Consider the following 17,526-nt stretch of genomic DNA (forward strand, 5'->3'; position numbering starts at 1 on the left):
CCCATATTAAAATGTTGGTAGAATAAACCAACTTTGTGAACTTTTATGGATATTAAGAATAAGCAAGTAAATATAAAACTAAACATACATATCACTGAGCCATGTAAGAATAAAACAATTATTAAAATCAAATGACAATTAAAACTGAATCAATAAATCAACAGGTTCAAATTATCCAATAAATAAATCAATACAGTGGGTAATTAAATCAAATTATGAGGCTGACATGAGACGAATCACTTTTGCTAACCTGCAATTCCTGGAGAATTTCAGGAAGAGCCAGTTTCTATGACCCCAACCAGCTGGTGAAGGACATGAGTGGCCATAGAACATAAATGTCCATTCTGGTCTTAAGACCTTTGCTAAGTGAGATCACCTAAAGTAAGTGGTAATTCCATCTTGGTCCACCTTAAGAAAGTATAACTGTTAGAATGCTTCTCAGAAATTCCACTTTTACACCTCCTCCATAAATGCCGCTGTTCCAGGATATGTTCACACACAATAGCACAGAAGCCTTTCTAGTCTTAATTACAGCGGTGATGGGGCAATCATACACAGCAGCAGCTTTCAAAAACGACTTTTTAACTTTAGAGAATGTTCTGACTAGTTGGATGAAACGTCCATTTTACTTTTAGGAAACCATGAAAGGTGCCATTTACACACAGACAGTTTCTCTCTCCTAGGCCAGAAAGGACTATTCTGATCATCTAGTCTGACCTCCTGTATACCACAGGCCAGAGAACTTCCACAAAATAATTCCTAGAGCAGATCTTTTAGAAAGACATTGAAGCATAGAGGTATCCCTCCTGTAAAATAAAAGGAAAGAGTTAAAACTTCATTTCTTGGGATCTTTAACTCTTGTGGTGGTGGTTAACTGGTACCAGCTGATGGAAAAGGTCAGAACTCAGAACACAGGGAAGTCTCAGTAACAAACTGGGTCAGGCAGGCATATAGCTGATGACTCAAGTCTTTTACTTCTTTTTCCTCCAGAGACGTATCCAGGGAAGGGAGGGGCATGTCACTTTCCAATGTTGTCAGTGTCTGCTCTGGAGAAAATACTCCCCTTCCACATGATCTTCACTTTCATAGGGGTCATCTTCTGCTTTCTCCACCTCATGGACCACCTTTGTAGCTTCAGGGCTAATTAGATGATCCAAGTATTCTGGATCCAAGTCAACATGTCTCAGTTCTCTCACAGTGAGTAGTCTTTAGGTCTTATCTCAGTGTGGAGAGTGCCAGCATGAATGACCATTGCCTTGCAAAAGTTTGCTGGGTTTACCACAAACAGATGGCCTTCTAAAAAAGCAAAAGACAGAATGTATGGGGTCCGCCTTCTGTGTTGAGTAATGGGGTCCAACCTTAGCAAAAACTGATATTTTATGATAATAGCTAATGGCCTAATCAGCACATCCATCAACTCGCATCTTCTTACAACAATTATCTCAGAGTTCTAAATTAGGTGGCTGATACAGGTAAAATCATACCTTGCCCTAATAACGTCCAACCCAAAGACACGTTATTTTTACAATTTTATCAGAATAATTTCATTTACCATCAAACAATTTAAGTATTCGCAGACCCAACTAAATAGGGCCTGATCCCAACATTACAACTGACAACAGATATAGTACTACTACATGGTTTTTGCACCAGGACTATTGAATTCTATAGGGTTTTGTTTTGTTTTGTTTTGTTTCAAGAAAGGACTGCTCTATGAAGGTCAGCCTTACAGTTTCAGAAGTAATGGTATAAAATTGTCTGGATATTTGTGCTTCATTAATTGGACCATCTTTTAAATGAATGAGAGACTGGAGGGGGAAGGAATAAATCACATGCAATAGATGCTGTAAGACATTCTTTATGATTGTAAATATTTTCTAATTTCACTAAAAACGGCTAGCTCCCTTCAATTCACAAGCTTAGAGTGTTCCATATTACAGTATCTCATAAAAGTTACTTCTGTATAACATTACTTAGCATAAAAAAGAGCAGGTTTAGTGGAAACTGAATGCACACAATATATGCTTTGTCTGAGTGAACTATTCTCAATAGTAAACCATTTCATACTCTACCCAGCACTTGTAAAAAAAAAAATGAAAAATCACTGACAGCTCCTTCAAGATGTACGCAGAACCCTATACAGAGATAGCAGGCACAAATTTAATTCTCATCTAAAGGATTGCATGTTCCCAGGGTTATCTATTAAACTGCTGCTCTACTGTGTGAAAACAGATGTCTCTGCCTTCATCGATGGGCTCCCAAATTCAAAGGACAGCTGAACTACACAACTTGGAAAGGCCCATTTTCCTATTTCTCTTTGGGGACAAAGACCACCCTGATCCACTGCCCATTTCTCTTTTGCCACCCCACTCCTTCTCTGCATAAACAGAGCTTGCCTGAGGTGTACTGATGCCACAGGCAAAACATTTTGTGCCACCTACCTTTCTTTGCTGAAATAATTAGGACTCACCAGATGATGCTTCTACAGAAAGTCTTACAAATTCTGTTTTTCTAACCGCAGACAGTTATATATTTGAGACATGCTTATTGTTAGTTGTGGTACAGTTTTACATAACTTAGGAATGAAGTCATATGTCCTGAAAAATACAAAACAGCAGCCCATTTGCTTAGCAACACAGGTTGCTGTGAGCACATTAACTCAGTGCTCTGATCTGCACACTGGCTTCCCACTGAATACAGAGGACAGTTCAAGATATTCAAATCCCTTCAAGGAACTTACCCTAGCTGCCCAAGGAATTACCTCTCCTTCTGTGGCCATGATCTTCCATGAGAGTAGAACAATGAAACTGCTGACCAATAGGGAGACATCGGTGAGTACAGGGGACAGAACTCTCTCATCACCAGAACAGGTCCTAGACTATGGACTCAGTCCTGCTAAAGATAAGAACTGCCCTACATCACCACGTCCAGAATTAAACGCAAACCCCATTTCTTCAATTTAGGATACCAATTGAGACAAATTGCAACGGTGAGTTTTGTTATGCACACACCTAAGATCACCAACTCCTTAACACAGATCACCAGGCAGCCTTCCAGTGGTAGTTATTTTGGGTCACTTTTGTCCTGCATTTGAACTTGTAGATTAGAGGCAAAAGCGCCATAGTCCATTGTCACTGAAGGCATCCAGTGCTCATGGCAGGAGTCTCTAATACAGGAAAGCTGAACGTAGTAATTTCTGCTCAGTGTACAAAATATTTCTGGTAATTAGTTTGCCTTTTTTGTTGTTGTTGCTTTTAGAGTCAGTATGGACTAGTGGATGAGACACTGGGCTGTCAATCAAGAGACCTAAATTCAATTCAAGCTCTGTCACTGATTGTTGTGTGACCCTGGGCACATCACTTCACTTCCCTATTCCTATCTTTCCCCTTCCACCTTTCATTGATCTTGTCCATTCAGACTTCTGAGCAGGGATTGTCATATATGGTGTTTGTACATTAGGGCTTCAATTTCAGTGGGAGGTTCTAGATGCTACTGTAGTACAGTTTATTTAGTGAAGCTAGACAAAAATATCCTGGGAGTTCTTGGAACAAGTTTCATTTTTGGTATTTACTAAAAAGTTACTATAAAATTCTCACCAATACTTACACCTTTCCAGTGCCTAAATTTGAGATTAACCATATTGCACTCCAAATACATTCTACTAAACTCGCTCTTGAGGTTGCTAGGATACTGGCATCAGTATATACAAGAATTCAGTGGACACCACATGCCAGTGGTCAGAGAGCATCCAGTAGGTGACAGATATAACTGAATTAAATCACAGGAAAAGGTGAACAATTCTATGTATGAATTTTCACCCTCTTCCGTGCATTGGCTGTTGCCAAAAGTGGTGGCTCATAGGTTAATATGCCAGAGCTTCCCAAGTGCTATAAGAAATACCTTACAACTTATTCTAACTTCTGCTAAAAATGAAGAAAAAATGGCAAACATTTTTATCTATGATATTTACAGATTGTTTTAATTAATATCTACATTTCCACTACTTTAAACTAGAATACAGACATTTCTATAAGGATAGGTGATACAGTGGATTAGCTTGTCAACTCTCTGGAATTTGGTCCAACTCCTAATGCAGTCAACATTTAAAGTAAGTTGGTTGTTTCAGTCTAGTAGAGGAGAGTCTACATCTTCAAACACATCACATAATTGGACACTCTATTTTTGCTAGCAATGTCAGCCACTCACTTTCATGAACATGAAATTAACCCAGGTTTTAATATTCATATCTTGGTAACATTTTTGGTGGCAAAAAAAGATTACTTGAGGAAAAAAGTATTGTGCAGTAATGTCTCACTGGATTTTATCTCCAATCCAAGACAGTATCTATTCACCTACTGCCTGATAGAGAGTCAATGGAAGGACTCCCTTTGATTTGAGGGGTTACTGGATCAGGTGGCGAGGTCCATCTGGACCAGCATCCTGTCTGACAGAAGTTAGATACTTCAGAGGAAGAATGAGGGATTATCTGCCTCCTATATTAGGCCTCATCCTGATCACTAGTATTGGAGATTGTCTTAGACCCTGGACCACAACGTTTAACATACCTTCCAAAATTTTTGTCATTGATAACTCTAGATTTCTGGATATCCAGTTTCCATTCTGAATCATGTCAAGTTCTTGGCCTCAATTTTCTTGATCTGTGCTTTGATGACTTGAGAAAACACATCATGACAAATTAAGTTGTACTGTTCTGCACAGAAGATGAATGCCACCTACTGGTTATGATCAGTGAGTTTATAATGCTTTGGTAGAGGGGGTTTTGTTTGTTTCTACACACAGTAAAGTGGAGTAAAATTATTTTTGGACAACTAGTTAAAATTTCATGAGTTCTTATGCTACAGTCTCAAAGCTTTTACTCAAAAAGTACATCGTGGAGAAAAAAGGCACGTAATTACAGTCCACATGTACCATATTAATCACATCAATTCTGAGGTAAATATAATGGTCAATTTTGAATTACAATGATTAATGTTAACTGCTAGTTGGTACCAAAAGCTTTCAATGTTATTGATTCAACTAATTGCATAACCCTACAGCTGGTCAAAAAAGTTAAACACTAATTCGGCAAAAAATTCCAAAGCTGTTGGCGGTTTAAAAGGTTTGAAACCAGACCCATTTTTTGAGTTTTTTGTAATCAAACTATCTATTTTTCATTTACTTATACCAGACCAATTTTTTTTTTTTTTTTTTTTACATATTTTTCACAATAAAAAGCCATCTCTCAATTAAAAACCTTCCAGCCAACTCTAATCATTTTTGTTGGCCAAGAATTGAAGGGTCATGCAGGTAAAGCCTGCAGAAGAGACAGGAAAGTCACTGAGTTTCCTTTACATCGTTCTGTCAGGGGGCTCTGGGCTGCCAGCTGCCCTGAAGTACACAGGTAAATTCTACAAACCGCAGTGCACATATGCAGGTCTGGCCCATCACTATGCCCATAGCAATACAGCTCCCAGATACTACTCATTCCTTACTCATACATGTCCTACAACCCCAGGGCTGTTACAGAGTCTGTATGGGAAATCTATGTGAGAATGCTAACTATTGTCATTCTTATGCAAGGAAATCCCTGCAAACAAACAGATGACCTCAGGAAGAGCACTCCGCCACAGGCTTCACTGTGCCCAGCCCCCAGGGCAAGGGGGGTCTTCTATAGTGTCAGATGGAAGGCGGGGGGATAAGGCTTCTCAGGGTATGTCTACACTGCAGTTAGACACCTGTGGCTGGTCCATGCCAGTTAACTCAGACCAAGGGGCTGTCTAACTGCAGTGTAGATGTTCAGTCTCTGGCTACAGCTCTGGTACTCTGCCACCTCGCAGGGTCCTAGAACCCAAGCTCCAGTCGTTAACTGTTTTAGAACTAAAAAAACCAAGATATTTATGTATATCCATGTGATCTCTCTCTCTTCCTTTAACAGAATGTCTTCATCTTAACAAAAGATAAGGACTTCTTATCCCAGGGGCTATCCTTCACTCAAAGGCCCATGGATCACAGAAGTACAAAGAAAAGCTTATACTTCCCTTGGCAATCCCTTCCCCCTGTAAACATCATGTGCAGAGCAGAATGACATTTCCAGCAAATTTCAGGAGTAACACCAACTGACTGCAGTGGAGTTATTAATTTTTATACTGCTGTTACGGAGAGTGGAATTTGACCCATTTCTGTCTAGTAAACCTACATCTATCTCCAACAAAATGAACTAGTGCAACTAGTGTACATTAAAGCATACACAGGACCCAATCCTGCAAAGTGCCAAGTACTCTATTCCCATTGGTTTCAACCGGAATGGAGCATACTCAGCACCTTGAAGGATTGGGCCCATCATTCCCATTAGCAGTAATGGAGAATTAAGCATGCATAATTAAGAGACTATTGCCCTGGAAGGTTATACAATAATGATGGGAATTTATAATAAAGTAAGTTTTGGTTAAATCACAATACGTGTAACAAACGTAACTTGATGAAAGCTTTCACCTGCACATGGAGGAAATGTCAAGTGTCTCAAAGTCTAAAGATACCTTTGATACTGCAGGAATTAAAAACAAAATCTCAAACATGACATTTATTAACTTTTTTTTTTTTTTTTTTTTTTAAAGATGAGATCTAGGCTACACCACCAATTTCTGAGAGTACTCAAACAAATTAATAGGAAAACACATTTTTAAATACTCCTGGAGATTCTTGAACATAAAATGCTAAGAGAATTTGCAGTATAATACACTGATAGGCTATCTTGGAGCTTCTGTTTCTTTAACATCTTCTTTGTCCACTTCCTCTACTTGAGGGAGAAAACGCTTGAGATTTAGTTTTAAACCTTCACTCGTTGAACTTCGAATAATCAAGCGTTGCACAAATGGGCCTAAAAAAACAAAACACAGAAAATAGAAAATAACTTCTGAATTATTCTAGTAGAATTTTTTATACCTGCAGGATGACTTACCTGATCATGATGTGTGCCATATCCACCCCTACCTCCCAGCAGTTGTTTAAAGACAAGCAGTATATCACCAAGCCACATGGGGTTAAAAGATGTCTTGGGACACCACCTGATTTCCACTTTATTTCTCAACCACAATGTTGTCAGTTTACACCGGTGCTGATATGATGCTTATATACAGACATGGGATCAGAGAAATGTAGAGCTAGCAGAGAACTTGAAAGATCATCTAGTCCAGCCCCCTGAGCTGAGCCAGGACCAAGCATATCTAAGATCATCCCTGACAGATGTTTGTCTAACCTGGTCTTTAAAACCTCCAACAACAGGAATCCCACAATCTCCCTTGGAAGCCTATTCCAGTGCTTAATTACCCTTATAGTTAGGAAGTTTTCCCCAATATCTAACCTAAATCTCCCTTGCTGAAAATTAAGCCCATTGCTTCTTGTCTGACCTTCAGAGGACATGGTGACCAATTGATCACAGTCCTCTTTCTGACAGCACATAACATATTTGAAGACTGTTCTCAGGTTCCCCCCACCACCATCACTCTTCTTTTCTCAAGACTGAACATGTCCAGTTTTCTTAACCTTTCCCCACAGGGCAGGTTTGCTCTGGACCCTGTCCAACTTGTCCACATGATTCTTAAAGTGTTGCACCCAAACCTGGACATAGTACTCCAGCTGAGGCCTCACCAGTGCCAAGCGCAGTGGAACAATCACCTCCCATGTCTTATATGACACTCTTGTCAATACACCCCCAGAATGATATTAGCCTTTTTTGCAACTGCACCATATTGCTGGCTCTTATTCAATTTGTGATCTAGTATAACCCCAACATCCTTTTCTGGAGCACTATTGGCTAGCCAGTCATTCCCCATTTTGTAGTTGTGCATTTAATTTCTTCTTCCTAAGTGTAATACTTCGCACTTGTCTTTACTGAGTTTCATCTTGTTGATTTCAGACCAATTCTCCAATTTATCAAGGTCATTTTGAATTCTAATCCTGTCCTCCAAAGTGCTTGCAACACCTCCCAACTTGGTATCATCCACAAATTTTAGAAGCACAGTCTCCACTCCATTACCCAAGTCATTAATGAAAATACTGACCAGAACAGACCCCTGCAAAACCCCACTAAGTATGTCCTCCCAGTTTGACAGTGAACCACTGATAACTACTCTGAGTCTGGTCATTCAACCAGTTGTGAACCCACTATATAGTAATTTTACCTAGACCACATTTCCCTAGTTTGCTTATGAGAATGTCATGTGGGACTGTGTCAAAAACTTTATTAAAATGGAGATAAATCATGTCTACTGCTCTCCCTTCATCCACTAGGCCAAATTACCCAGTCAAAGAAGAAAGTTAGGTTGGTTTAGCATGATTTGTTCTTGACAAATCCCTGTAGGCTATTTTATCATCCTATTATCTCATAGGTGCTTACAAATTTGTAGCTTAATAATTTATTCCAGTATCTTTCCAAGTACTGAAGTTAGGCTGAGTGGTCTACAATTCTCCAGGTCCTCTATGTTATCTTTTTTAAAGATAGGTACCACATTTGCCCTTCTCCCGTCCTCTGGGACCTCACCCTTCCTCTGAGTTCTCGAAAATAATCGCTAGTGGTTCCGAGATTTCTTTAGCTAGTTCTTTATGGATCCTAGGCTCAATTTACTCAGGCTCCGCTTTAGATACATGTAATTTATCTAAATATTCTTTAACCTGTCCATTCCCTATTCTTGCCTCCCTCCTTTTTAATACTGTGTTAAGCATCTAGTCACCATTAATGGTTTTTTTTGCTTTAAGAGAAGACTGAAGAAAGATAGGTATTAAACACCTCAGCCTTTTTGATGTTGTCCACTGGTAGCTCTCCTTCCCTTGTAAATAGTGGACTTACATTTTCCTTCATCTTTCTCTTGCTCCTAATGCATTTATGGAACCGCTTCTTATTGCCGTTTATGTCCCTTGCTAAGTGTAACTCATTTTGTGCCTTAGCTTTTCTGATTTTGTCCCTACATGCTGGGGCTATTTTTAATACTGATCCTTAGCTATGTCCATGATTCCACTTTTTAGTAGTAATCCTTTTTGATTTTCAGGTAACTTAAAGAGCTCCTACTGGAGCCATCTTACTAGTCTTCCTATATTTCTTTGCATTAGGATAGTTTGTTGTTGCCTTAAATATTTACTCTGAGAAACTACCAACTCTCCTGAACTTCTTTTTCCCTTACATTTTCTTCCCAGGGGACCTTACATACTAATTCTCTGAGTATGTTATACACGTGTGTGTATTTATGAGAAAAGTTGTCATAACTATAAAGGGAAGGGTAACAGCTCTCCTGTGTACAATACTATAAACTCCCTCCTGGCCAAAGACATCAAAATCCTTTTACCTGTAAAGGGTTAAGAAGCTCAGGTAACCTGGCTGACATCTGACCCAAAGGACCAATAAGGGGACAAGATACTTTCAAATCTTGGTGGGGAGAAGGCTTTTGTTTGTGCTCTTTGTATTGGGGGTTGTTCGCTCTTGGGACTAAAAGGGACCAGGCATCAATCCATGCTCTCCAAATCTTTCTGAACAAGTTTCTCATATTTCAAACTTGTAAGTAACAGTCAGGCAAGGCGTTTTAGTTTTATCTTTATTTTCTCAAATTGTAAATGTTCCTTTTGCTAGAGTGTTTACCTCTATTTGCTAGAGGGGGTTCCTCTGGGCTCTTTGAATCTGATTACCCTGTAAAGTTATTTTCCATCCTGATTTTACAAAAATAATTTTTACCCTTCTTTCTTTAATTAAAAGCCTTCTTTTTAAAAACCTAATTAATTTTTCCTTGTTTTAAGATCCAAGGGGGTTGGATCTGGACTCACCAGGAATTGGTGGGGGGAAAAGGAGGGGGAAAGGGTTAATTTCTCCTTGTTTTAAGATCCAAGGGTTTGGATCAGTGTTCACCAAAAAAATTGGTGGAAAAGTTTCTCAAGGCTACCCAGGGAAGGGTTATAATACTTGGGAGGGTGATATTCTGGGGCGGGGGGCGGGGGAGAGGGAGGTGGTGGTAGACAAAGTTTCCCAAATAACTCAAATAATTTGGGTGGTGGCAGCAAAACCAAATCTAAGTTGGTAGTTAAGCTTAAAGGTTCTCATGTAGGTCCCCACATCTGTACCCTAAAGTTCAAAGTGGGGAAGAACCCTTAACAAAAGTACTGCAGTTTTTAAAATTTTACAGATTCATTCAAAATCAATATGGTTATGGTTCAGTTATTCTGACTGGAGCAGTACCACTAGTATATAATGTAGATGCCTTAGCAGCCTATAAACTTCTTGTTCTTGCAACCAAACATGTAATCCTAAGGTAAAATTTTCAAAAGTGACTTAGGTTCCTAAATACATCACTTAGGAGGTTTTGAAATTTGTACAGTAACGTACAAAATTTTCCCTGATAATAGAAAAAGCTCATTTCAAACTGAGGATTTATCTCTATTCATTAAAAATACCCACTTTGACCAGGTAGAGATTTACCTGACCATCTATTTTCCAGGATGGTGGGAACTAACTCAAGTGGGCAGAGTGGAGTAATAGGGCAGAACTCTAGACTAAGAGCTCAATCAGACTGAGGAAACGTGTTACACCTCCAAAGAGATATGCATCTCCCAGAGCTGTCTTCACATTCGAGCAGAAGGAAATAAAGAGCAGCACTCCTGCAATCAACCTCCACGGTGCATTGTCCATATTTCCGCTCAGAAGAAACATGGTCCGGCTCAGCATTACCACACACAGACTTCACCTGACAGCGAGAGAGGACGGTAGAGCATCTGGTGAGCACAGCCACACACCTGAGAGGGGAAGAGGGGTAGACAGGGCAGTCTGACCCTACCTGGAGGCCCCTTCAAAAGCACAAAAGGAATGAGGTTCAACAGTAATGGAGAGCTTGGTGAGGGGCTGGGAAGCCCCACTCCTGTGAAAAGGAGAGAGATCAGGCTTCTGTTTGGGTTCTACAGGTTCTTAAGCTTCCTTCATCACCATAATGAGAGCGTGCACCAATAATACATTAAGTGATGTGACTGTTTGTCACGTGCAGTTCACTCTCTCTCTCTCTCATCGCCTCTCCCACGGGGAAGTGCATGCATTGTGTTTTTAAATAAGTTATAAGTACAGTATGCTCTGTGTTTATATTAGCTACGGCAAGGTCGAAGAAGCATGCCTTGCACCTGAAGAACAAGGTAGCGAGGGCTGTCGTGGTTCTAAATTCCTATTTAGGGTGAGAGGGGAGTGAAAAGGAAAAGCCAAGATGGATTCAGGAAAGGGAGCTTAGTGGTCCATTTGATGTGGGAGGTCAGGAATCACAGAGGGAAATATCAAAAGGGGAAATGACAACATTTGATAGCACCAAATGTATGGCTGGTGCTAAAAAATGCAAGCAATAGAATACAGCATTGAAAATGAACTAAATAAGGAGTTTAAATGGAATACTGCATTGAAATATAATAAGGCAAATAATGTAATAAATGCAAACTTCAAGTGTGCTACAAACACACACAATATTGCTCTAGTCCCAAAGTAATCACCACTTTGATTAAATATTCATCTTTGTTATCATTATTCCTTTGTAGCACTGTTTGTGATGATTTAAAATTTCTCATTTAGAACAGTTAATCTTTTTTCCCCAATGCTAAGTGCAGCTCAACGTTAATATACAACGTCACTGACTGCTGGGCAGCTGGCGTTTTTTTGAATTGTTATTAGGTATGTCAGGCAAGAAAAATTGTAGAGAAAAACTAATCCTAGATTTCATATTTTTGTCTCCAGGGATATGGAACACAGCAGAATTAATTTTCCCTAGCTGCAGATCTATAGAAACTCATAAATTAGTCATTTATATTCTAAACATTCATTAATGGAAAAACACCAACAACTTCCCCATTCCAGCTGGACTCCTGCTATTGAATGGAAAATGAGCCTTTCTACAAAAGGAACCAAAGAAAAGTCAAATATATTAGGTTCTCTTTGGGGGACGTATGAATACAAATTATTTTATGTTGCAACATATGAATCTGCATGCTTAATTTAGTGAATATTTTTTCATAAGGAGAGCTATACACTAAGCATGCATGTTCAGTGACATGGTTATATGCACATATGGTAAAGAAAACATCCTGTAACTTTTGGTTGTTATACGTTGTGCAGAGGGGGGCTTGAGAAGAATGGAAAATAGGAAACTAGCAGCAACTACTTAGAATGGTAGATTTTGTACATCACCTTTCAGTTGTTACCTAGGTTAAAGTTTGACTTTTAGGAATCTAAAATAAAAATTTACCCCCTTGTGGTAACCACTACACACTAAAATCACAAGAATTAGTCATTGAAGAGCAAAACTGACTCTTTCTCAACATTGAGCCACTTCAGCAGCTTATGTCCACTTTATTAGATTGATGTAGTTATCAAAACACCTTGGAAAGTCAGGATACTTGACTTCTATTGTTTCTACTGATTACTAATCCTTCGGGTGATCCAATCAGCCACATCTTTTCTAAAACACTGAACCCTTTAAAAAAGTTTATTTTCTATAGGAAAGAAATAAAATCCTGCCAGGAATTTCAAGCACCACAGATAACATGCAACAACAGTGAGAGGTGAACACAAGCGCTGTGTGGTAGCGGGAGCAATTGCTACAGAAAGTCGAGTGGGAAGAATCACTGTGATTGTGTGAAGCAATATAAATGTTAAAAATAAAGACAAGGCAATATTTAACATTAGATAGCAGTGTACTGGATATTCTATTTAAAACTACTAAACATCAGGCGGCTTCTTCTAAAACTATTATGTTTATTAACCACTCCTGTTCCTCCAATCATGCAGAAGACGTTCACTGTGAGTTTACTTTATGATAAAGTCAACAATGAAAAGAGCATGCTGCAGGATCCACATTGTTCGGATTATAACTTAAAAACACCGAACAGAGCCAATACTTCTCTGAAGCCTGTAGGAAACACGCGGAGTGGATTTTTATTCACAAGTGACTGCATCCTATTGCTTAGAAAATTAACAGAAAAGAAACTGACGAATTTGTAATATCAACAGCAAAAATATGACTGGTGACAGTTCTCTGCACTAAGTAGGTGGCTGATGTGTGACCCCAGATCCTCTGGTGAAGTGCAGCCACATCAGGTCGAACCACCAATCAACACTGGCACTGGAATCCATACATCCAACCCCCATAAAGGCTCACAACACGCAAGAGGCATCCACCGATGGTGTAGAATTGATGCAGAGGCCTGGAAAGAATTTTCTGCTTGCTTATTCTTTTCTAGACTTCTAGCTTGGCAACCCCCTTGTCCTGACCAAATTCCACTAAGCCCTATGTAACAGTCTTCCCTGCAAGCTCAGTTGGGTTCGGTAATTTTGCTTATTTTCTGACCCATGCTGTCCTTTAGTGCATAGCAATGCTAAACTCCTGATTTGGCAAGGCACACATCAATAGTGCTTCTGTAGTCAAGGGGACCACTCATATGCTTAAAGTTAGGCATAAAGTTTAAGTAACATGCTGGATCAGGGCTGAAACGCTGCCTCCATCCTAAAGACAGATGACGTGATGTGTGTTTGGCAATAGTCAGCGACAAAGAGCGCTTTCTTATTACTTCATTTATGTAATTTGCTTTAACTTCAATTAAGAGCCTAAAGGAAAAGCTACTTACCATAGCTCAATGGCTTGTACGTACAGACATCCTTAATAATTGCATCCAGATTGGCAACTATCTGTTCATTAGGCATATCCAGCTGAAAGAGGTTAATGCAAAATGAATTATACAGAAGCAAGTGCTGATGATTAATAAAATTAAAAGTGGTTGGGTAAATATTTAATTGGTGTTTTGGGTATCTGAATTTAAAAAATTTCCCTCGATTTAAGATGTCAAGAATTACAAATTCCACTAGTAACATTAGCAAGAAGATACCCCACTGTGAAGAAAGACATTTAAGTAAACCACTAACTTAGCGGCATGTACATCTGACACCACAGTCACATGTACACATCCAATTTCTCAGATGGTAAACCAGGATGCTCAAGATTAAACAGGCACAATCGCTCAGGTGAAAAATGTAAAACCATTTTCAAACCTCTTTCATTGAGCAATGTGTGGATGACTTCAGATCTATTTTCTAAAGCAATACTTTTTATATAAATTTATTGGCATTAGAGATGTCTGTTCATGAACAATCCTGCATTGGCAGGTAGATGACTTCACAGCGTACTTTCTAGCGTTTTTCCCCACTCTAGTTTTTTAAGTGTCCGATGAGATAGGGTTTCCACCACCGCACTCTGGAGATTATTCGACAATTTACTATATCTCACTCAGCTGATGTGAAGCCCAAATAGTTCCTTCCTCATTTTTTATGCCAACACTTGTAGGTTCTGGCCATAACCGTCCACTCTGATTTTTGTCCACTGGTGGCATTTCCACCCTTCAAGCAGTTGTAGATTTATATCTCCATTTGCGATTGCGAAAGCCCTCATTCAGCAAAGCACTTAAGCATGTATGTAAAATTACAAGCACACGAGTAGCCCCAACATCAATGGGACTATGTACATTCTTAAATGCTTTGCTGGATCAAGGCCTTAGCTAAGTAAAAATGTAGCTCTTTAATCTTTCCTCAAATCAATCCCAACCAAACCCCTAATTATCGGTGTTCTTGTCTGAACTCCCTCTAACTTGCCTATATCTTGTTAGTAATGAGATACCCCACACTGAACACATTATTACAGATGTAGTTACATCAAAGCCAGAGAGAGAGAGACATATGAAGACTAACTATTAACCTCTGGCTCTGGGATACCTCAATACATGCCGCTCAAAATTGCATTCACATTGTTGTTACAATAATACCTTGTGGTCTCATGTTTAATTTGCTGTCCACTATCACCAACTATTGTTTCCCAGAAACCTCCCTGCCATCAAGTACATTTTCAATTACTTCCCTGTAGGCTTATGAGTTGTATGTTTTGAAGTTGTATCTCCTTACGTTATTTTCTGTCCATGTTTTTAATTTATCTTGTTTTCTTTATATTATTTCTCTGTCCGCAATGGAGTTTGCAACATAGTGGATTTCACTAATGTGCTATTTATTCCCTCTTCCATACAATTAATAATGATAATACCAAGACAAGCTCATTTGGTACCCTAGTGGACACATTCCCCCAATTTGATACATTAACTTTTCTTTATGGTCTTTTAACAGGTATTCAGTGTGAAGAACAAATGTTCCTATGGTATCCAATCCAATTTGTATTCATTTTTTCAACTAACACTTTGAAAGCCAGCTAAATAATGCATTAAGGCAGCAGTAAAGCAATAGTTATGAAAACTGCCCTTACTGCAGTTTACTCTGTTGGTAAAGCTAGCAATTCAACACAAGAAGGAAATTCAGCATAAGGGCAGATTAAATAAATGACAAGAAATTGTAAGGGTAACAATAAAGAACCTCATAACTTAAATGGTATTTTAAGTACCTATTCTTACACTGATGTTCAGAATGGCAGTGATTCTTAATTACATTCTGAATGAGTTGCTTTGCATTTGTTCTATAAAAGTAAGTTTAAAACAATCAGTGAGATATATTAGTATTAGCAGTTTGCTCTAAATAGAACATCCTTTACAAGTCTTTTCAATGGAATTAGTAATAAAAGGGGGTACAGTACATCCTAAAAGAGAAGACAAAGAAAGCAGGAGGTAGTCATTACTTATGAGTATAGGTTGTGTTGTCTTTTTCAAATCACTGTGTGTTTAAAAGCAAAAGTTAAAAGTAAAAGGCAATCAAAAGTCTGGGAAAGTGAACTGTGCCCCTTTTTACGTAAAAATCTTTAAGCTGTAAATAGCTTTAAATCTGAAAGCAAGCCAGAAAGCATCTGTATTAATGTAATTTTTCTAACTAATAAGGTAAAAGCCACTGAAACCTGGGCTGCCTACAAAACAATTACAAGAAAATATGGGGTAATTCCTCTGTTTTGTTACTTACACTAATAAGTAATATTTAACATTCATATGCTTTTCATTTACAGATGCTCCCCGGGTTACGCAAATTCGCACTTAGGGAAAAAGTTCCATAAGCCAGAAATAGGATTTTCGAGTTGCGGAAATTTTTGCGTAACATACGGGTATACGTTTCCGACTAACGCAACTTTCAAGTTACACAAGGCTTTCCGGAACAGAACGATTGCGTAAGTCGGGGAGCGTCTGTATAGCTCTCAAAACACTTCAGAAAGATGGAGAAGGATCTTCTGTATTTGATGGACAGGAAAGCTCAGGCATAGAATGAAGTGACCTGCCCAAAATTACACAACAAGCCATGATAGATCTGAAAATCAGATCCAGGTCTCCTGACTTCCAGTCCCCGGGGTCACACTGTCCCAAACATGAATGTGCTTTTAAAAATGCCATTTTCATTTGACAAAGGACACATTTCATTTTAACGCCCATCACATCATTTGCATCCTCTTTGCTCTCATATAAGTGTTATGTAGTATAGTGGCATGCAGTTGTCCGGTACAGTATAAAGCCATATAGTCTTTCATGATGCACAATGCACAACAGCCACGCTGTTCGATGGCTGGAGTTTTATCATGTCACCTCACATGGAATTACAAAGATCCTACTGTAATTAATTAAAAGTTTCCTTAACCATTTACGAAAAATGCAAATACCCATAAGAATTAGCAAGGAAAAATACAGCCGTTTGAAGTTCAGTCACCCTGAAACAAACCCATAGTCTAATTTTAAAACAAGTGTCAACTGGTGCTGAGAAACTAAGCAGAACCTCATGTTTTGCTCCATAAAAGCATTAGAGAACTGCAGTAGCTAAAGACATTACTACCACATCTGATGCACATTATTTGAGTAACAAATCCAGCAATTTCTGATAATAGTTACTCTAAGACCCTCTTTATAATAGCTGATGAACCAATGTTAATTCTAGGCCTGTCTTGTCAGGCAAAAAGGGTTTTTCAATTGTGTTAGCTCGATACGATTGCAAAGCTCCATTAAAGTGCAAGCTAACATATCTGAAGCATTGCTGTAGGATAGGTTACAACACTGCCAGTTAAGACCACTTCAAATAAGTCATCCTGAATCTTAATGGGTTTTTTTGGATTGTGTTAACACCTTTTATGCCAAAACAGACATACCCCTAGGGAAACAGTGTTTCATTATTATTCTTGCTTAAGGCGCTAACACAGTTTCCCTGATCAGTAGACCACCGGTAGACAAAGCCTAACTGTGTTATAGTTTACAAAACTGTAGTACAGACTAGATAGGGACTTTACAATCCAATAGGTTAGTGTTTAGATTAGTTTAAAAGAATACTTCAGTACTGATGTATAGCAGAGCACATGTACATACAGTCTGCACCAGCCAGGGAGATCGCTTTATTACTTTTTAGCATTATTCCCTAGAAAAGTGCTTCATTCAATGTCCCCCGCTTGTGCAGATAAGCCTCACAAGTGTCTAAATTCATTAATAACTTGCATCATGAGAGCAGACAGCATTATTTGCAAAACTTGTCAGTCATAAAATGCAAATTCAACCAATCTAAAAACA

General features: G+C 38.8%; 1 protein-coding gene across 1 annotated transcript in view; it reads right to left on the reverse strand.

Annotated features, from left to right (window-relative positions):
• Positions 1 to 4,591: 4,591 nt before the first annotated feature.
• The window catches only part of MRPL1 (mitochondrial ribosomal protein L1), a 39,185-nt gene continuing 26,250 nt past the window's right edge, over positions 4,592 to 17,526 (reverse strand). Inside the window, exons 8-9 of the mRNA XM_024199917.1 lie at positions 13,633 to 13,714; positions 4,592 to 6,877 (exon numbers count right to left, since the gene is read on the reverse strand). Coding sequence (XP_024055685.1) covers positions 6,747 to 6,877; positions 13,633 to 13,714 — 213 coding nt within the window. The 3' untranslated portion in view covers positions 4,592 to 6,746. The remainder of the gene's footprint in view (positions 6,878 to 13,632; positions 13,715 to 17,526) is intronic.

The sequence above is a fragment of the Terrapene carolina genome, unplaced genomic scaffold (assembly GCF_002925995.2).
Source record: "Terrapene carolina triunguis isolate 2854851 unplaced genomic scaffold, T_m_triunguis-2.0 Scaffold136, whole genome shotgun sequence".
Classification (NCBI taxonomy): Eukaryota; Metazoa; Chordata; order Testudines; family Emydidae; genus Terrapene; species Terrapene triunguis.